We start from the raw sequence: 21,883 nt of genomic DNA, 5'->3' as shown, positions 1-21,883 counted from the left end.
TATTTTTCAATTGGGTTTCAATCAAAAAACTGAAAACCAAAAAAATCAAAGATTTCTGGGATTTTCAGAAGCCAAAATTGGATTTTCTTTAAAATATTGTCAAACTCCCTACATATTCTGAAAGAAAAGGCGCTTTTTTCCCCAATTTTTCATGGCAGTGGGGGGGGAGGGAATTAATTCTTTACTAGTTCTATATTAAGGGCTCAAGTTTGGCTGACAGTAGGAACAGCAGGCAGCTGTGAATTTGAGATCCTGATCCCAACCTCCCTAAAGTGACTCCCTGGAATGGATTCATTTATATACACAATCAAAAAGGCTCATTTTCAGGGAGTGCTGAATTCATCTCTCTCTTCCCTCCTTAATATCTCCTGCCAAGTAACATCACGACAAGGAAACATGGTGCATTTGGGTTAACATCAACATGACACGAAAGCAAAAAACACAGAATTAAGATTCAGACAAACAGGACCAAATTCTGATCTTTTACACCAGGGTAAATCTGAAGCAACTCCATGTCAATCACTCTGCATTTACTGCAGTGCAACTGACCATCTGTTCCGTTCTCTTTAAACAAAAATGCACAGTACTTCCAACACTATGGAATCAGAGTGAGATTCTGATGGCCGGACTCTAGATTGTTTTGTTAGCCCCAGAAAACTTCTGGCTGCATAAGAAGAGAAGGATAGTCTTGTGGCTACGGAACTAGACTAAGATTCAGGTGATCTGGGTTTGAGTCTTAACATTTGCCATCAGGGTCTTTCCCCAATTTAAGATACAATCCACTCTGACAGCATTAACAGATAAGATAGAAACCTTGCCTCCTGCATGACATGGCTCTGAGGAAACACCAGTGGTACTATGATTATAGATGGGAAATTCCACCAGCTATAAGGCCATCTGCATCATGCCCAGAGAGGCTATGCAGAATTATTCCCTGCAGTACATGTTTTGTGCTTTGCCCAGTCTAGTTTTAAATTATTCAAATGATGGTACTTTCTTTCACCATTCTCCTGGGAGATTATCCAAGACCAATAGACTTCATTGTGAGGAAATTTTCCCCGCTGCCCAGTTTTCCTTTCTCAACTTCTTTCCATTTTTCCTAGTTACACACCCTGGCACCAATCATAAACCATTCCCTCGTTCTTGTTTACAACCTTCAATACCTCTGGATGAAATCCACCTTCCCCCAAGACATCTTCCAGTTGTGCTGTAAAAATGTACTTTATTGTATCATTCTCTGTAGCCCCTTATTTACTTGCCTCCACATTTCCCTGATGAGTCAATTTGTAGAGCACTGCCCCTGTCCATGAAGCCTCTTTGACCTATACTTTATTTGAATGCACATTATGTGGGCTGATGTTCCGGGCTGCAAGCTGATGTTCTTTCAACTTAACATGAAGGTGATTTGGCTGGTGGCGCACACCCAGGAGAGTGAGATCTAGAAATAGCATAGAGAAGATTCTCTTGATCTCCATGGAGGAGGGTTACTCAGTTCAGAAAACATTCCACTGGGGGACAGGCTAGCAGCTGGCCTTGGGAAGTAGTGCTGCCGAGTATCTTTGGCATCAGCTGACTCCCTGCTCTTGGAAAGAATGGAAAGAGGAAGGAGGCTAGCCTGAAAGGAAAGGAAAGAGCAAAGGCCCTTGCTGCGACTAGATTAAAAGTATTAAGCCATCTACCTGCAGTGAAGGGCTACGTTGAATGCCAGATTCAAACTTTCCCAAAGTTCATAAGTGCTGGGATCTAAGGTTCTAATTCATTGTTAGTTCTGCTCACCCCCCAAGACCCATTAGCACTGTGAACTGGAAGGAAAAAGAGGGATCTGAATATTTGTTAGAGAAGTGCACCACCATCTTTTATGCATTATCATCATTTATATTCTGGGGGTGCCCAGAGGCCCCAATCAAAACTGGGGCATCACTGAGCTAGGGGCTGTATGTATATAGAATAAGAGAGAGCCTCTGCCCCAAGAGCTTGCAATCTAAACAGGCAAGACAAATAGACAAGACAATCTAAATAGACCACACAAGTTACTTCTTCTCCCAAAGAGTGGGAGGGGAAGTAACTTGCCCAAGGCCACATGGCAGAGCCAGGAATAGGACATAGATCTCCTTACTCCCGGTTTAGTGCCTGGTCCACTTAACCGCACAACTCCGTAATCCCACTGATTACAGACTTTTGGTTTAGTGGAAGTGAGTATTTGCTTGGGAAGTTTCTATGTAGCTGAAGGCTACAGGAAATGTCCCCCAGCCCTGCAATTATACAGCAACTTGTTTTTTTCCTATTTGGAAATGTTTTTCCTTCTTCTAAAACATGAATAATACGAAGGCTCTGAATTATTTACATCCATCTGACAGCGCTCTTCAGCACTGCTGCCAGTGTGCAACGAACTTGAAACAGCAAAATCGGAAAATGGTACAGATTTGTACACTAAACATAAAATGAAATGATGGGGGACTTGGGGAGGGGGGAATCAAAAAGCTGGAGTGATTTTTTTTTTCACGTGTTAAAACACTCTCTTCACTTAAGAGAGAGCAATTCTAATGTATCCTTCCTCTATGAGCAGTAGTGGTAATGTTTGGCTACGCAACATTTCTCCTTTAGCTGCCAGCAACTCAAATGCAGTAGCCAGCCCAGCTCACATAAGCAGCGGTAGCAACAAGAGGTGAACTGGAATAGCACATCGCAGCTGTATGTCCGTCAAAGCTGAAGCGAGATATTTGCCTCTTCCTGAGCATTGTAAGAAGAGCCTGACACATAGCAGTTCGGGTAGGAAACTGAACTTTCTGAGCCTGACAGTCATTTACCCTCAGGTTACGTCTACACTGGAGTGGAAGTGTAATCCCCGGCTCGGGGAGATGTACACCTAGCTAGTTTGCATTGAGCTAGCTCTCTAACATCGCAGTGCAGCCAGGGCTCCACAGGCAGGGGAAGGGCCTCGCCGCCTAGAGATTCCTGTCTGGACCCTAGGTACCTACTCGGGGTGGCTAGCCCGCCCTGCTGCCTCTGCAGCTGCAGTGACACTGCTATTTTTAGCATGCTAGCTTGATCAGAGCTAGCAGGTGTATGTCTAGGCAAGCTGGAAATCACATCTCCAGCACAGACAGACCCTAAGGCCTTAGGCCACCAGCACACTGTAAAGGGGCCCAAACAGGTGTTTACACTACTACTCACCACCACAATATATTTTCCTCTATATAGAGCAAACAGGAGGCAGAACTAAAATGACAGGGGTACTCAGGGTTTTTACAATCACATGACCCTTCTTCACCTCATGTCACGTGACTGAGCTTAGGAAATATAAGGGCCTGTGTCTCATTTACATTTCTGGTAAATCTAGACAGCCAATGAAGATGCAATTGTAGCATGTGTGAGTATACCCATCCTAGCTTTAATATAGCCAGTGTGGGAAACAACAGTAGTGACCGTGTGGCGGCAGGGGCTTCAGTACAGGCTAGCCGATCCCGTACGAGCCCGCTGGGGACCCTGGGTATGTAGTCGGGTTGTTAGCCCACACTGAAGTCTGTCCTGCCACGTCTTCACTACTAGAGAGACCCATGCTAGCTAGATTAAAGCTAGCATGGCTATGCCTAACCTTGTTACAATCATACCTTCACTTGCAGTGCAAAGAAAGAAGCAGGCTGGCAAGGAGAAGAGTATAATAGAATAGGGAGGGTAAATTCTGCACCTTAATCTGGAGGGTGATTCTCAAGGAGAGAGACAACACATCATCTATTTTAGGTACTTACGTGGCCTCCATCACCATAATATCCGAGCACCTCTCAATCTTTAATGCATTTATCCTCACCACACCCCTATAAGGTATTATCCCCATTTTATAAATGGAGAATTGAGGCACAGAAAGGCTATGGCCCAGATTTTTAATGGTATTTAGGTGTTGCAATGCTCAGCATTGCAATCCCTAACTGATTTAGGAGCCTAAATTTTCAAATTTTCATTTTCAAAAGGCATTTAGGCAGTTAGGAATCAAAATCCCATTGACAGTCAATGGGATTTAAACTTCTAGGTCATTAAAAATCTGAGCCTAAGTGGCTTGAGCAGGGTCACACTGGAAATCTGTGGAGGAGCAAAGAATTTAAGCAGGTCTCCAGTTCTAGGAAGTGCCCTAACCATTGAACCATCCTGTCCCCTAATTTATTTAGAATTTCTAAAGGCTTTTGGATTAAGTGCCTCATGAGATGCTATTGGGAACCTTTATATTTGAAGGCTGAGACGTCCTGTTACAAAATAAAAAGTGGTATTCTCAATCAGGGATCTGAATGTGCTTTCCAAAAGATAACTCATTACCTGAGCTGCTCAAGGAAAAAAAAGGAATGTTTGTTATTTTTGTCAAAAAAAAATCTTTAAAACATTTTTTTTAAACAAATTGTGGGTTTTTTTGTGAAAATTTTCATTTTGTTGAGAAGCCATTTTTCATCCAAGAAATAAAAAATGTGGAGAAAAGATCTTCGTCCAGCTCTATCAATTATCATAATCCCCTTTTTTCGATGGGGGCATAAGTGGCATAGAAAGTAGTTGGTTTGCCCAGTGTTAGTGGCAGTGGTTACTACAAAACCCAGGTCTCCTGACTCGGAATCCTCTGCTGTAACCACTAGACCACAGTGCAGTCAGCGGGAGTCATGTCCTGAGCAGGTGTAAAGATTTGGCCCAGGAAGAACAACATAATCAACTGAAATCATAGAGGTAGAATGTAATTCCCCAGGGATAGTGGGGTTAGTTTGGCTACTCTTGTGAAAAGTGCCATGGACTCTTCAGTGATGAGTGGTGAGGACTTGGGTTGGACATGTGCAGAACCACCGTGCTGGGGAATCAGTATAGTGCTGGGGAATCAGTATAGTGTTGATTTAAAGGGTAGAGTGCCAGCTGCTACATTAACAACAGGCAACAGCCAGGTCTCTTATCTACCTAGACTATGTATCCTTATCCTACATTCATCATTGTAGTATCTGAGTGCCTTACAAACTCTAAGGGCTTGTGTGCATTGGATCTGGAGGTGTAATTTCCAGTTCGGGTAGACATACCCACGCTAGCATGCTAATAATAGAAGTGTAGCTGTGGCAGCGCAAGTGGCAGATAGGCTAGGTGCCCAAATACGCACCTAGGGTTTCAGATGGGATCGTACTTGGGGCACCTAGTCTGTCTCACTGCAGCTACACTGCTGTGGCTACTCTGCTGTTTTTAGCAAGTTAGCTCAATCAGAACTTAGTGCAGGGACATCCACCTGAGCTGGAAATTACACCTGCAGTTCCAGTATAGACCTACTCAAAGAGTTAACACATTAACTGAATTCTACGCACCCCACAGTCAGTAGGCTTTTGTCTTAGGTTTGTCTATGGTGTCCAGGTCAGGGAAATGGGTTTTACATTTCTGTCTGGAGGTGGTGGGACTCTAAGCTCTGCCAGGAGTGAAGCCACAAGGGATTTACCAAGAAAACTCTGTTTCCCACAAACACCCTTGAGGATGGTATATGCTTTATTCCAGTGGCTTATTCCCTTGCTGTAACAGGAATTCATAATCATGTAAAGTGAGGAAAGACCCAGTGGTGAGCTGGAGCCGGTTTGCACTGGTTCACTAGAAACAGTTGTTAAATTTAGAAGCCCTTTTAGAACCGGTTGTTCCGTGAGGGACAACCGGTTCTAAAAGGGCTTCTAAATTTAACCGGCCCAAAGTGGCACCTTAGGCACCGACTCTATGGTCAGGGGACAGGGGTGGATGGGGCAGGGGCCCTGGGGGGGGGGGGCGGCATCAAGGAACGCGGGGGGGTTAGATGGGGCAGGAGTCCCGGGGGGCGGGGGTGAGCAACGACCCCCTCATGGGGTGAGGAGGAACCAGTTGTTAAGATTTTGGCAGCTCATCACTGGAAAGACCCGCAGGGAGCTAGGACCAGTCCGAGAAATAGCTTTGAAGATGAGAACTACAAACTCTGTTCTCAATGCAGAGCATAGGAGCTGCTGTGAGATTAGCTGGCCATTGTTGCTGAGTAAGGGGACTGAGTACTGACCTAGCCTAACCCTGTTTAGTGAGGTCTGATGGGAATCCCCATGCAAGATGCTTTACCACCTCATGGCAAGAGAAGGAAAGTTTATACAACAGGGTTGCCTGCCTTAGCAGGGGACTTGATTTGATGACACAGAAGGCACCTTCCAGTCCTATGTTTCTATGAAGCAGGGACATGAAAAGTTACATAAATCCTAACGGTGTCAGCAAGAAAGACACAACAGAAATAGAATTCCAGAAATTAATCTATTGTAAAGGGGTTTTTTTTGTTAATTAAATAAATCAGCGTACTTAATCCTGCATCGTGGCAGGGGGTCAGACTAGATGACCCTTGCGGTCCCTTCTAAGCCTGTGATTCTAATACCCTGTAGAAACAGCAGGCTGCTGATCCAATGGTAGCTCAGCCTGTGTGACCATGAAATGCTGGCTCCAATATTAATAGTATTATATGAATCTGAAAGTTCATTAAATCAACATGGAAAATGAATTAGATGGAACTGAAGTGAGTTTGCCAGGGATAGGTGTAATCAGCCATTACCTTCAGAACAATCCACACTTGGGGAGCTCTTCAGGGAAAAAATTGTAAGAACATTCTCCTTGGTTTGAATCTAATGTAATTCCAACTTTTTTCTTTAATCCTCCATTACTTGTGATTGTCTTTATTGTCTAAAAATATCTGGTGGAGGCCAGAAATCTGGGTTCAATTCCCATTTCTGCCATAAACTCTATGACCTTGGGCAAATCATTTAGGCCAAAAGTGTCCACTAGTTTTGGCTACCTCAGTTTCAGGGCCCATCTTGAGATGCACAGAGGCCTGATTCTCATTTACACTAAGACCCATTTACACCACTCTGACAGTGTGAAGGACTGTACAAGTGGTGGAATTTACAGCTACATCCACTTTAAGGCCCCTCTGCACTGCCAGAGTTATGGGAAGGGACTGCAGAATAAATAAGAATCAGGTTTTTAATGTCCAACCTTGCCCTTGGACAAGCTCAGCTTTTACAGCTATAGAAACCACAATAATAAGGGTAAGTGATTTGCCTAGGACCAGAGAGAGAGGCCATGGAAGAGCTGGGATTAATCTTAGTCTTCCTTAGTTCCAGAACTGTGCCCAGACCTGATACCTCTTCCCAATATGGAACATAAAAGCCCAGGCCAGACCTGAGCTTGCAAAGATGTAATTGCTACTTACAAACCAATAGACATACGGTGAAAAATAACGTCCCTTCCACAAACACTCCCCCTGGCAGCGTGACTGAAGTTAGCACTGGCCACACAGGAAGCTGAAAGTGTGTCCATAGAAGCAAGAAGGTGACTTCCTTCCTGTCCTGTGAGGGAGCCATCCAGATCTTCGAGGATGGCCGAATGGGGAAATGGGAATGACGCCTGGTTGGGTGAATTCAGGAATCCCAACCGTTCAGCTCTCACTGTAAATCCGCCTGGGGAAACAAGCAACCATTCAGAAATGCAACGTCACACCTTTGTCTGACTGGGCGCAGGGGCACTACCTACTCCCCCCTTTCCCCCCGCACCACCCCCACCCGGTGAACAAGGGGTTAACCTCAACTCAGTTTCCTGTCAGAGAAATGGCTGCTTGGGACAGAAAGGGGAGCCTACAGGCCTCCACACCCTGGGTCTGCGGTGTGGTTGGTCACATACGTCACATGTTATTGGTTCTACCTACTGACTGGATAATGAAATATTTTAAACAGAAGAATCATAACCAGATGGGAAGCATGGTCATAGGAATGGCCTTACTGCATAGACCCAAGATCCACCTAGTCCAGTATCCTACCTCTAACAGGTCTTTTGATTCGAGCACTGGATTCAGATGCAGCAGTAACAGTAGGTTGGCCCCAAACTAACATCATCAAATAGGCTCATAACTACACACACCCACACACCCACCCCCAGCCTAGGACCCAAAGCAAACCAAACATAGCACTTTTGTTCACTAGTCACTGTTTGTTAATATAGGACCTTCCTATTGCACAGCTGAAGTTGCTTTGGGGGCAGATTTTGCCCTCCTGGTGCCATTTGATCTCCATTGCTGAAGTATTTTTCACCATTTTTATAGGAAAGTGTATGGTTTTATATAGTTTATAAGTACACATACACACATATTTAACAGTTAATTGCAGTTGGAACTTTCTTCAAAGAGCCTTTGGGTAGCTCCTGAAAACTCAATATAATTCTTCGTTTACATACATTATCTCAGGCAAATTCACCTAAGATTTAGGGTGGCCTGAGGTACAACCTTGCTGGAATTCTATGAGGATGGGTTGCAGTGATTAAAGAATATGCCACTATGTTGAAGTATTACCCCCCCCCCGAAAAAGGAATATTAACAAATGAATGTGTTAATCTCTATCCTTATGTCCCAATGGGGCTTCTGAATAATTGTCCCAAACTCAGAGAAATAGGAAAATTAAATCATGGTTGGGAAAAAAAACACCTTCATCTGAAATCTATGCAGCATTCATGTCTGTCAGTTTAACAGCCCAGATCTTCCAGGTAGAGAATCCATGTGCAGCATCTGCACCCAGAGCCCCAGACAGGGGTGAGCGCACTGCAGTAAGGGGCTGGCAAGGCAGCAAAAAGGCTGTAAGGAGATACCCATGCGTCAGCCCACCAGTGATATCAGAACACTGAGGACTACTTTCAAAAGCACCCTAATGAACACGTATGTGTCCAAGGGATGGAGTTATAATGCTCCCACCTAAAATTATGGCCCAGAGCTGGCCCAGGTTACCAGAGCCGCATAAGACAGGTGTTGATTTGCAGGACAGCTACATTAAGTTTTTCTATGACCCTCCTTCCCACAGCATCTGAGCACCTCAAAATTTTTAATGGGTTTATCCTCACAACACCACTCCGAGACAGGGAAGTGCTATTACCCCATTTCATAGAGGGGAAACTGAGGTACAAAGAGACTAGGTAACTTGTCCAAAGTCATACAGGAAGTCTGTGGAAATGCAATGAATTGAACCCAGATCTTGTGAGTCCCAAGGCAGTGCCCTAGTCAGTGGATCATCCTTCCTCTGGGATACAGGTAGCAAACTCTAGTGATGCCTCTCGGTGAAAGAAACAAAATCACAAGGGTAACACCAATCTTTACAGAACTCAAGGATTTTTCAGACTCTGCTATGTCAGAGCATCAGTGTAAATGTAACTTACCCTGGCCTTGGTAACAGCCAGAACAGGTGCTGATTGCAGTGCAAGTGCTAATATCGAAGTTCATGAAAGATGTACTGGAAACCAACAGTTCGTGCCTTTGGGGAGTTTTCAGCCCTGCTGACATACAGCTACTGTCCTGCAAGATGAAAGTAAAGAGCACAGCCGAACACATCAGCATTTGGGTCTCCCGAGTGAAATAAGCCCAGGGTCCAGATCCTCAGCTGCTGCAAATTGATGTAGCTCCTTTGAAGTCCACAAAGCTGGGACCAATTTACACCATCTGAGGATCTGGTCCAGGCTGTCCAATATATTCACAACAAAACTTGGAAGCACACAAAGGATGGAAAATCAGAAAGCAAATAAATATGGAGAAAGAAGAAAAGATAAGGGTGAAAAAAAAACAAAAACAAAAAACTTAGGCAAAGAGGCAAAAAACACGACCAGAAAGAGAAAATGGACAGAAACAAAATGACAGTAGCTCTTCCAGGACATAGCACACAGAGACATGGGGGTGGCTGGTCCCATCTCCCAGTCCATGTGCTGCTGCTGGGAGCAATCGTAGGCACAGAGATGGTGGGGAGAGTGGAAGAGGAACTGGCATGACCCCATCTGCTGATGTCGGTTTGGGGCCCACCCACTATCCTGGAAAGACCCTCATCAGCAGGAAAGCACAACCAAAGCCCTACACAAACATTGTACCAAGGAACTTTAAACACATGAATCAAAAATGCAATTTAAAGGTACTCTATAGCAACAGGATTTTTTTAATTAGCCATTAAAGATGGCATTGTCCCTTTAAGAGACAGGGGCTCTGCCATTTCCCTTGAGCCCTCCCCAAGGAGGGAAGTTGGAGATTCTCTAGGTGAAGAACTTGGTTCCAAGTCACTACTGAGCTAATGCCTCAACATGGGGTTCCACAGACCAGACAGATTTAAATCTTCGAATGTTTTTTCCTACCTACTTTTTGCTTTATTTATGTCCATCCCATCACCCCCAATTATATCCCTGTGCTTCACATTGTACAAGCTGTTTCCTTTCTTAATGTTTTCACCCTTCAAATATTTTTAGAAGACTGTTTCACTCTTTCTTCCTCCCCAAACATGCATCACCTGTCTTGGACAATCTGTCTTTGCCAGAAGTTAACGGTTTCTTTTACATGCAATGCATATGCATCTGGTTCACTGACTGAAAAATGCAAAGGCTCTGATCCAAAGCCCACTGAAGTTAACGGGAGCCTTTTTGTTGACTTCCGTCAGGCCCAGATACTACAGCACTAAAAGACTGAGGACTCAATTTCAATTTTCCTAATATTTCCAAAAATAATAATCTGCTTGCAAGGCATCTTTTAAAAAACAAAACAGCTGGCAGAGCAGAATAGCCAATGTTCCTGTTAAATTCATGTCACAAAGTTTTAATTGATGTTAAAGAGACATCATTATTAAAGGGAGAATTACATAAATTAAGATGTAAATGATGACAAGGCGACTCTTATCATGAGATAATCAAAGATAATCACACCCTTGGGGGGCAGTGAGGAACAACGCACAGCTGAGCGCCTCTACTTCTCTTAACATGTAAAGCGCTGGAGTTCTCCCATGGATCCTGTAACAACACAGAGAGCCATCCCTTCAAGTCTGAGAGCAATTCACTGTGCAGCTAGAAGATTAGTTGTTTGGGGCTGTAGCTTTATTTGAGCTCTGTACTCCTTATGGATCAATCCACTACATTAAAATGCTGTCTTCCCCGGGCTTATAAATTAGCCTTTTAAAAAAATATATCCATCAGCCAATCAGATTGGGGCAATGTACCCCAAGCAATTCAGTAAGCTGAGCTAGAAACCAGAGCAGAAAAATATGAAAAAGAAAGCTGTGGACAGCTGTTGCTAAGATTCTATTATTAATTAAACTGTTTGCATTCCAGTACCACACAGAAGACTCAGTCAGGCAGGGATCTTATTGTACAAGATGCTGCACAAGCACATAGTGAGGGAAGATACAATTTACTGTCATAAATAATAACAGTTAGCACATGATCATATTTTTCATCTTCAAATATGACTTAATTCTCAGAGCCCCAGTGTGAAACACTGATTTACAGAGTGAGGAATCAGGACAGAAAGGTTAAAAATATTGCCCAAAAGATCACAAGGGGTATCAGTGTCAGGACTGGAATTGTGTACCCGAGTCCCAAACTTGTGCTCAGGCCGCTAGACTAAATTTTTCAGTGATACCTGATTATACGCTGGCTGGGCATTTTTGTAAAAGGTTAAAACTAATGATGGTTAGAGCTGGTCAAAATATTATCAACAGAACAGTTTTCCATCAACAACTGAGTTTAGTTTAAATCTAAATGTTTCACAGGAATGCGTCAATTTTTGACTAATGGAAAAAAATCAAAATATTTCACTTCAGCAGTGTCAAAATCTGTCATTTTTGATACTGTTAAATGTTTCATTTCAAAAGTGTCATTTCAATTCCTTCCGTTTAGTCTGTTATACTCTATTAAAATATTAATTTTGATACAATATTTAATATTATGTGTATACAACCTATGTTTAAGAATTTAAACAAATGTCAAATGAAATGTTTCGATGGTCTCAGATCAACATTTCTGAATTTTTTTTCTGTGGGAAATTTCAGCTTTTGACTCCAAATTGGACTTTAAAAAAAAAAACTGGAATTTCCCACAGAATGGAAATTCTGTCTCTGGCTCAGTTTTAGTTTTTGTGTTTGGATAGAGCTTGTACTTGGATATAGAGTAAAACCTGTAGAACCTGGTATGTGAAAAGTGACATTATATCTAGTTTTATAACCTTATTGTACTTCCCTCTACTACCATCCTAAAATAGAGGTAGCTAATATTATGAAACCACTGACTTGGAAGGGTAATGTTGCTGGCACACTTCCCTCTCATTCAGTACCGAATTGGTGCCCTTGCATGGTATTAGGGGCATTGCGCTGCTGGAGTGCTGTTTTTCAGGTGGAATGGAAGAAACGTAGGCCCTTATTATTCGAGTTATGGAGATTTCTCAAAGCTCAGAGATTAAGTGAAGTTGGCACTGAGAAAACAACTAAATCTTCTGGAGAAGCTGGCTTTTGTATTTCCTTCTGTTGGGTCTGATACTAGTCTGTAAGAAGGACCGTTTTAAAATAGACTGGGCTGAAGAAGCAGAATGAAAACAGCTATTGGAGTTCTTACCTTTTGACCAAGGTGTCCAAGTAATAAGCTGTTAGCAACAGTGGTGTTTCCAAGGCTTTCTACGATGTCAATTCCAAAATCTTTGCAAGCATAGATCTGGAAATTTCGGAGTTCCAGGTTGCGGCTGCTAAAAATCTATTTAAAAATAATAATAAATTCAGAAAAGTTCTGTGGATCATTATTATCCTTTCACCACTGTGTAGCAGAAGAGGGAGATTGTCAAAAGCACAAACAGAAGTTGGGCATCTAATTTATCTTTGAAAAGCTCACCCTTAATTCTTTATTCCTGTTTGCAAGGATTCAAAAAAATAACAGGTTATTTCCACGTTGATACAAAAACTGCACTGGAAAAATGAGACTAAATAGTCAGCAATATCCAGGGTTGAAGATGCTGTAAATACTATTTTTGTAATTATTGGAGAGAGCAATAGCTAAAGACGACAAGGGGGGAAAAGATGTATTATAAAGAGGCATTCCTTGAACGTAATCAAGGTACTTTTTACAACCACATGATTATGGGAAGATAGCTACCAGTGGGTAGCACATTCAGGGAACACAAAATAAACCTATTATGATGCGGTGGGGCAATAAGGTACAAAGAATAATAAATTGAGTGGTTTGGCAGCCTGGCTATCTGAGTCAGCATGACGGATAAAAGGTCACCAAAATTGGAAAACACTGGTCAACTTTATGTTGTTTCATACAAGTAAACATTTCCAGAACGAGCAAATTCCATTCTAGGATGTTGAAAAATTCAACAGTGTACAGAGAAGAGCCACAGAAAGGATTTGAGACTAGAAACATGCCTTACAGAGACTTTAGGAGCTCAATCCCTTTAGGTTATGAAAGAGAAAGTTAAGAGATGACTTGATCACAGCCTATAAGTACCTATATGGGAAGAAGGTATTAGATACTATAGGGCTCTTTAGTCTAGCAGCCAAAGGCATACCTAGATTCAATGGCTGGCAACTGAAGCTAGACAAATTCAGACTAGACATAAATGCACATTTTTCACAATTAGGGTAATTAACCATTGAAAGAATTAACCAAGGCATGGTGGTGGATTCTCCATCATTTAGAATCTTTAAAATGAGCTTGAATGTCCTAAAAGGTCTGATCTAGTTCCACCACAAGATATTGGGACTGATGCAGGAATTACTGGGTTAAATCTGGCCTGTATTATGCTGGAAGTCAGACTAGATCAGTGGTTTTCAACCTGTGGTCCACAGACCCCTAGGGGTCTGCAGACTATGTCTAAGATTTCAAAGGGTCCCCACCTCCACTCAAAATTTTTTAGGGGTCCACAAATGAAAAAAGGTTGAAAACCACTGAACTGGATGATCACAGTGGTCCCTTCTGCAGTACCAATTGACCAAAGTGGGTACAGAGGAGCTGCACCTTTGAGGATTACATTGAAGTGTCCTGAACTACCAAAATACAATTAAAACCAATTATACCTGAACCCCGCCTTGATTTCTCCAGGCTGTGAAGCTCTGGAACAGAACTGGGCCCAGGCCATCTACACGTTTTGGCTGGTATTCTGGATACACCAGGAGACCATACCTGTGTAAGAAGAAGAATGAAGGAAGAGAATGCCCAACTTTCTTTCTGTATATTTATTTATGTGTAGGTTTTTCTATTACACTTATCATGGTATCTTAGTGCCCAAGCCTGCACTAGCTCTCTGCATCGGCACATTTATTCAGAAATAAAGAGGTTTTGTACTCAAATATTTATATTTGTATATATATCTCTAACAATCCTTGTCCAGAAGTAGTTCTCTAAAACTCATGACATTTCTCTTGCAAGTGCCTCCAGAATTTGCCACAAGAGGGCTAATGCTCAGGCTGAGACAAGACAGCTATGTACTCTTACCATCCATCAAACTCTGGCCAACTTTGCTGCCTCTGAACTAATTGGATCCAGATAGAAAGTCCCTTACAATTTGGAATTCAACAACGTAAGGGTGAGTTTTGATTCCAACAGTGCCAAAGTTTGGGTGTTTCTGCACGCAACAATTTTGGTTTGACCAGTTGGAGGGTTTCTATCTAGATCATGGTTCAAACTTCCTGAAGTTTTAAGCATGTGAATAATCCCAGTTCTATTCAGTAAAGCACTTAATCACATGCTTGTATTTAAGCATGTCCTTAAAGTTAAGCATATAAGCACCTGCTTAAGTGTTTTGCTGAATAAGGATGGGATTACTCACAGGCTTGAAGTTAGGCAGGTGATTAAGTGCTTTGCTAATTCGAGGCCTTAAATCTACAGGGATCACTTCATCTGGTACTGAAATGCAGCACCTCTGGGGTGAAATGCATCAGCTGTTAACAATACACATGAAGACTACACAATAGTTTAGGACAGGAAATGAAAAGGGATGTGTCTAATTGAAACTTGAAATGGAAACTATTTACAGATAATCCATGAGAAATAAACCAAACTGAATCGTTATCAGATGACTTCTTTCTGCTGTGGAAAAATCCTTTTATAGATCAGAGAAGATTTTAAATGAACACAAAGCTCTGAAGCTATATTTAAAGGGACAGAGCCTAATTATCTATTTCAATTAATGGGGGGAAAATACTTAAGCAATTCATACTATTGAAAAAAAAATCTTTAGCAAAGGGAATCCCCAAATACCTTGTGCAGGAATGGGCTGTGTTCTTACTGAAGGCAAGAAGAGGAGTTTGTGACGGTCCCTCAGGCGAGAGATGAAAGAAATAGCCATAACCAGCGGCACACACTGTATTAGCCTGCAGACAAGCATGCACTACAGTTAGAAAAGATTCCTGGCAATTAAAAGCTTTGTTTTTAAAATCACTTTGGGCCAAGCCCTCTAGTCCTACGCCTTTAACTTACATAGTTCTCCTAAGTGCTTTAGAAGAGCTAAGTATTTATTTATTATTATTAATTTATTATTATTGAAATCAGTGCAAATTCTGCCAAGTACATACTACAGCATCCTCACTCCTGCTTTCTTTCTCACCCAGAGCCACTCTCCACCCTCAAGCCATGCAACAGTATCTGGCAGACAAGCAGGCATATCACATAGCATCTCAAGTTCCATTCTGATCTGTAAATTCCACAAAATTCCAGGCTGGCTAAAATTTCTTGTTCACTGAACATTATTTTATACATAAGTGGGCTGATTAAATCTTGGTCTACCAATTTCTGTCTTTCTCAACATGTATATTTTTCCATGCAAAAACAAACAAACACTAGAGTTAATGCAACACTAGAGTTGAGATATTGAGCAGAACATGCAGAATTAAGGTTTAACGGACGAGTGATTTGTCAATGGTTGGAAGCTGAAGCTAAACACATTCAAACTAGAGACAAAGGACGGGGTTTTTTTTTAATCAGTGAGGGTTATTAACTACTGGAAGAAGTGACTAAGGACATGGTGGATTCTCCAGCACTCAAAGTCTTTAAATCAAGACTGGGTATCTTTCGAAAAGATATGCTACAGCTCAAAACAGAAGATCCAGGCTTGATGTAGAAATTGTTGGCTGAGGTTCTCTGGTCTGTGCTATGCAGGAGGTCAAACTAGAAGTCATAATGGTCTCTTCTGGCCTTAAAGTTATGAGTTTATTAAATAAGTGAGTAGGGAGTGGATTATGCAGGGATATAAGCAATGGGATAAGGAACTTTTCAACGCCAGCAGTGAAATCCTGTCCCATTGAAGCCAATGGGAGTTTTGCAATTGATTTCAAAGGAGACAGGAGTTTATCCTAATCATAATTCAGATCTGCTCTGTGTTGGCAGTGGCCAGAATTAGTTGTCATTAGATGGTGTCAATCGTCATGGTGTTTTTATGTGGACACTTTTCCACTAGGACCTCCAACTCACTTCGCAAAGGTCACCAGTCAGCTTTAAAATGGTAATGAGTAATGACCCTAATCAAAGCCACACCAGTGACCCAGAGGTGAAAGGCTCCATATTCCATTGCCAGTCTCCTGACCCTGTTAGTTCCCTGCAGTCGTGATCTTTGACATCTTTCAAAAAACAAAAGGATATCAATGTCCAAAGCATTGCCTTATCTCCCATCTTGCAGAGCTGCAACAGTTTAGAACATGCTACCCAATACAGATCCCTTTCCCTTAAAAAAATGCTTCTGCAGTCAAGTCACAGTATTCTAGGATCTTTTACTTGCAATTGCAATTGTGCATTCTACAGAAGATTCATAAGGAAAAACTGCACATTTATTCAGGCAGCCAGTGGCTTGAAGGCAGCAGTTTTAAGCAGGCAGGGAATTTTGTGTGGAAATCAATTTTTTGTGAAGTCAGTGTATTACGGACATCCATGCAATCAAAATTCCAGAGAGAAATTAATTGCCAGTGTATGCCAGATACCTGAAGGTGTGCATCTGAAGTCACTGGAATAAAATCCAGTCAATGTTTTAAGTGCCTTTTAACTGATAATGTAACTATTTCATGAATACCTTAGGATGAACAGTGATGGTCCTTTAAAGCTCTGCTTCCTCTTCTCCCCACCAATAAAATACAACACTGAAGGCATTTCTAGCACTATTCCCCAATGCCAAAGCCCATGAGAATGCAGCAAGTTGTCCTAATGGGTCTATGCAGCAAGCACTCACATTGCAGTAGGTCTCAGAAAGCGCCATGGTAGGGAAGCAATGGTGGACAATGCTTAAAGGCAGAGGGTGTGCCCTCTCCCCGATGTCCAATAGTCTGGGAGTTGGCTAGTTCAGATGATATTGGTAAGGAGCTAAGGAACTTTTCATCAGCAACAGTGAATTCCACTGAATGCATCCGATGAAGTGAGCTGTAGCTCACAAAAGCTTACGCTCAAATAAATTTGTTAGTCTCTAAGGTGCCACAAGTACTCAAGTTACTACTAGACAGCTGTTTGGTGAGCCAGGTACAATTGTTGATGTCCATCCATTTTCTGGTGTACAGGAGACCACAGACACAAAAAGATACCTCTAAGCACTAATTTGTATCCCTGTGCTAAGGTGCAGCAAGAGGCTAAGGACTGAATAAGCATGGAGAATAAGTTGCCTTCTTGTGTTAAAGGAACTCCCTCCCTGTTGGAGCTGATGTGCGCTGGAGAGGTGCCTGTTCCGAGGATAAAGAGAGGTCTTCATTCTCCAGGGTTGTCAATGCACTAAAACCACAGAGAAGTACAGGCCCAATTCTCCTCATCTGGATGCAAAATAGAAGTAGGTATACTGAAGCTAATGGAATTACTTTGGGGTAAATGAGGAATTCTTTAATGGCTGGTTCTGTATGTACCCTGATTCACTCAAAGTGACTGAAAACGACTGATTACGAACAACAGGATTAGGACTTCAAATGAGGAAGGAGCTGCAGGAGTTTATGAACTGCTGTAATGGGACCTGGCCCAGACTCTTTTCTCAGTTTCACTGGGATAACTGAAACGATGGGACTACACTGGTTGTGGCAAATCTGGAGTAACTGAGATTAGAATCTGGTTCCAGATGTTCAGGAATAATAAACGGGGGATGATAAAAACCAGAAAATGCATGATCTGTAGAAGCAGAATTGTTTGTAGACAGAATGTTGATTTTCTAAGTCCTTCAGGAGGCAACAGCAGTTTCATAGAATCATAGAATATCGGGGCTGGAAGGGGACCTCAGGAGGTCATCTAGTCCAACCCCCCTGCTCAAAGCAGGACCAATCCCCAACTAAATCATCCCAGCCAGGGCTTTGTCAAGCCTCACCTTCAAAACCTCAAAGGAAGGAGATTCCACTACCTCCCTAGGTAACCCATTCCAGTGCTTCACCACCCTCCTAGTGAAAAAGTTTTTCCTAATATCCAACCTAAACCTCCCCCACTGCAACTTGAGACCATTACTCCTTGTTCTGTCATCTACTACCACTGAGAACAGTCTAGATCCATCCTCTTCGGAACCCCCTTTCAGGTAGTTGAAAACAGCTATCAAATCACCCCTCATTCTTCTCTTCTGCCAACTAAACAATCCCAGTTCCCTCAGCCTCTCCTCATAAATCATGTGTTCCAGTCCCCTAATCATTTTTGTTGCCCTCCGCTAGACGCTTTCCAATTTTTCCACATCCTTCTTGTAGTGTGGGGCCCACAGTACTCCAGATGAGGCCTCACCAATGTCGAAGAGAGAGGAATGATCACATCCCTCGATCTTCTGGCCCCTACTTATACAGCCCAAAATGCCATTAGCCTTCTTGGCAACAAGGGCACACTGACTCATACCCAGCTTCTCGTCCACTGCAACCCCTAGGTCCTTTTCTGCAGAATTGCTGCCTAGCCATTCGGTCCCTAGTCTGTAGCGGTGCATGGGATTCTTCCGTCCTAAGTGCAGGTCTCTGTACGTGTCCTTGTTGAACCTCATCAGATTTCTTTTGGCCCAATCCTCTAATTTGTCTAGGGCCCTCTGTATCCTATCCGTACCCTCCAGCGTATCTACCACTCCTCCCAGTTTAGTGTCATCTGCAAACTTGCTGAGGGTGCAGTCCGCGCCATCCTCCAGATCATTAATGAAGATATTGAACAAAACCGGCCCCAGAACCAACCCTTGGGGCACTCCGCTTGATGTCGGCTGCCAACTAGACATGGAGCCAGTGATCACTACATAATGCAAGTCTAGTGACTTATGAGGAGAGGATGAGGGAACCGGTCTTATTTAGTCTGCAGAAAAGAAGAGTGAGGGGGGATTTGATAGCAGACTTCAACTACCTGAAGGGGGGTTTCAAAGAGGATGGCTCTAGACTGTTCTCAGTGGTGGCAGATGACAGAACAGGGAGCAAAGGTCTCAAGTTGCAGTGGAGGAGGTCTAGGTTGGATATTAGGAAAAACGATTTCACTAGAAGCATGGTGAAGCACTGGAATGGGTTACCTAGGGAAGTGGTAGAATCTCCATCCTTAGAGGTTTTTAAGGCCCGGCTCGACAAAGTCCTGGCTGGGATGATTTAGCTGGGGTTGGTCCTGCTTTGAGCAGGGGGTTGGACTAGATGACCTCCTGGTCTCTTCCAACCCTAATCTTCTATGATTCTATGAAGTGTAAAAGTAAAATTAGGCAAGCCAAAAAATAATTTGAAGAGCAAATAGCAAAAGACACAAAAACTAACAGCAACAACAACAAAAAATTAAGTACATCAGAAGCAGGAAGCCTGCCAAACAATCAGTAGGTCCACTGGATGACCAAAATGCTAAAAGAAGACAAGGCCACTGCAGAGAAGCTAAATTAATTATTTGCATCGGTCTTCACTGCAGAGGATGAGAGGGAGTTTCCCACACCTGGGCCATTCTTTTTAGATACATATTGGAGGAATTGTCTCATACTGAGGTGTCCATATAGGAGGTTTTCGAACAAACTGATAAATTAAACAGTAATTAGTCACCAGGACCAGATTATATCCACCCAAAAGTTATACAGGAACTCATATATGAAACTCCGCAACTACTAACTGTGGTATATAAACTACCACTTAAATCAGCCTCTGTACCAGATGATTGGAGGGTAGCTGGTGTAATGCTGATTTTTAAAAAGACTCCAGAGGCAATCCTGGCAATTGCAGACTGGTAAGCCTAACTTCAGAAACAGGCAAATTGGTTGAAACTGTAGTAAAGAACAAAATTATCAGACACATAGATGAACAACATATATTGGGGAAGAGTTGGCTTTTGTAAAGAAAAATCATGCCTCACCAATCTATGAGAATTCTTTGAGGAGGCCACCAAGCACGTGGACAAGGGTGATCCAGTTGACATCGTGTACTTAAACTTTCAGAAAACTTTTGACAAGGTCCCACACCAAAAAGCTCTTAAGCAATGTAAGCAAACATGGGATAAAAGGCAAGGTACTCTCATGGATCAATAACTGATTAAAAGATAGGAAACAAAGATAGGAACAAATGTTCCGTTTTCACAATGGAAAAGGTTAATAGCAGGGTCCGGCAAGGATCTGCACTGGGACCTGTACTGTTCAATATATTCATAAGTGATCTGGAAAAAAGTGTAAACGGTGAGGGGGCATTTTTACAGATGATATTAAATTACTCAAGATAATTAAGTCCAAAGAGGACTGTGAGAAGTTACAACGGGATCTTACTAATCTGGGTGATGTGGCAATAAAATGGCAGATGAAATTCAGTGTAGGTAAGTACAAAGTACTGTACACTGGAAAAAATAATCCCAACTCTACATACAAAATGATGGGGTCTAAATTAACTGTCACCGCTCAATAAAAAGATCTTGGAGTCATTGTGGCTAATTCTCTGAAAACATCTGCTCAATGTGCAGGGGCAGTCAAAAAGCTAACAAACTGTTTGGAAACACTAGGAAAGGGATAGATAATAAAACAGAAAATATCAGAAATGTCACGCTCTAAATCCAGGGTACACCCACACCTTGGATACTGCACGCAGTTCTGGTCACCCCATCTCAAAAAATATGTATTAGAATTGGAAAAGGTACCGAGAAGGGCAACAACAATGATGAGGCGTATGAACAGCTTCCATAGGAGGAGAGGTTAAAAAGACTAGGACCGTTCAGCTCAGGAAAGCGATGACTAAAAAGGGAGATGACAGAGGCCTATAAAATCATGCCTGGGGTGGAGAAAGTGAATAAGGACATGTTATTTACTCCTTCTCGTAACACAAGAACCAAGAGTCACCTAATGAAATTAATAGGTAGCAGGTTTAAAACAATCATAACAAAGTACTTCCTCACACAACGCACAGTCCACCCGCGGAACTTGTTGTCAGGAGTTGTTGTGAAGACCAAGGTTATAACAGGGTTCAAAAAAGAATTTAGATAAATTCATGGAGGAGAGGTCCATCAGTGGCTATTAGCCAAAATGGTCAGAGATGCAACCCCATCCTCTGGGTGTCCCTAAATCTCTAACTGACCGAAGCTGGAATTGGAATAACAAGGGATGGATCACTCAATAATTGCCCTATTCTGTGTATTCCCTCTGAAGCATCTGCTACTGGTCACTGTTGGAAGACTAGATGCTGGGCTAGACAGACCACTGTCTGACCCAGGATGGTCATTCTTATGAACCCTCATGATGTGCAGATGCCTAAACTGATTAACTGCAAGAGCCTAGTGCTGTGGCTAAAATCCTTCCTTCCCTCCCTGCAGTTCAGCACTTCTACTTTTTATATTAGGATAGAGTCTGACGGCCCCAAGTGAGATTAGGCACCATACAGGCACATAATAGGAGACTGTCCCTAACCCCAAAAGCCTACAAATATATTGTGGTCTTTTCTACACTGACCATGTCTTTCCTTTTTTTTTTGTCAAGCACTTCTGGGTGCTGTACAATAATAAATACCCCTACTAATAATGTAGATAAAGGGAAGTAGATTCCTCGTTTTCTTTTAGACTTCAGTATCCTGCTGTTGCAATGCCTTATATGCCCATCCCCTTAGATGGCAGCTCACAATGGAGACTGCAATGAGCATCTGCTGTGCCACCCACACTGGCTTGCAGAGGACAGGCCGCAGTAGTTTTTACCCCAGTGGCT

The 21,883-nt window shown here is 42.5% G+C and overlaps 1 protein-coding gene across 1 annotated transcript in view; it reads right to left on the bottom strand.

The window, feature by feature from the left end:
• PKHD1 (PKHD1 ciliary IPT domain containing fibrocystin/polyductin) overlaps positions 1-21,883 on the bottom strand; it is a 369,527-nt gene that overhangs the window by 152,919 nt on the left and 194,725 nt on the right. The window contains exons 43-47 of the mRNA XM_074947443.1: positions 15,037-15,149; positions 13,854-13,959; positions 12,397-12,531; positions 9,199-9,334; positions 7,214-7,460 (exon numbers count right to left, since the gene is read on the bottom strand). Coding sequence (XP_074803544.1) covers positions 7,214-7,460; positions 9,199-9,334; positions 12,397-12,531; positions 13,854-13,959; positions 15,037-15,149 — 737 coding nt within the window. The remainder of the gene's footprint in view (positions 1-7,213; positions 7,461-9,198; positions 9,335-12,396; positions 12,532-13,853; positions 13,960-15,036; positions 15,150-21,883) is intronic.

This window comes from Natator depressus, chromosome 3 (assembly GCF_965152275.1).
Source record: "Natator depressus isolate rNatDep1 chromosome 3, rNatDep2.hap1, whole genome shotgun sequence".
Taxonomy (NCBI): domain Eukaryota; kingdom Metazoa; phylum Chordata; order Testudines; family Cheloniidae; genus Natator; species Natator depressus.
Note: the sequence above shows the minus strand (reverse complement) of the source record. Positions and strands in the feature narration are given on the sequence as shown.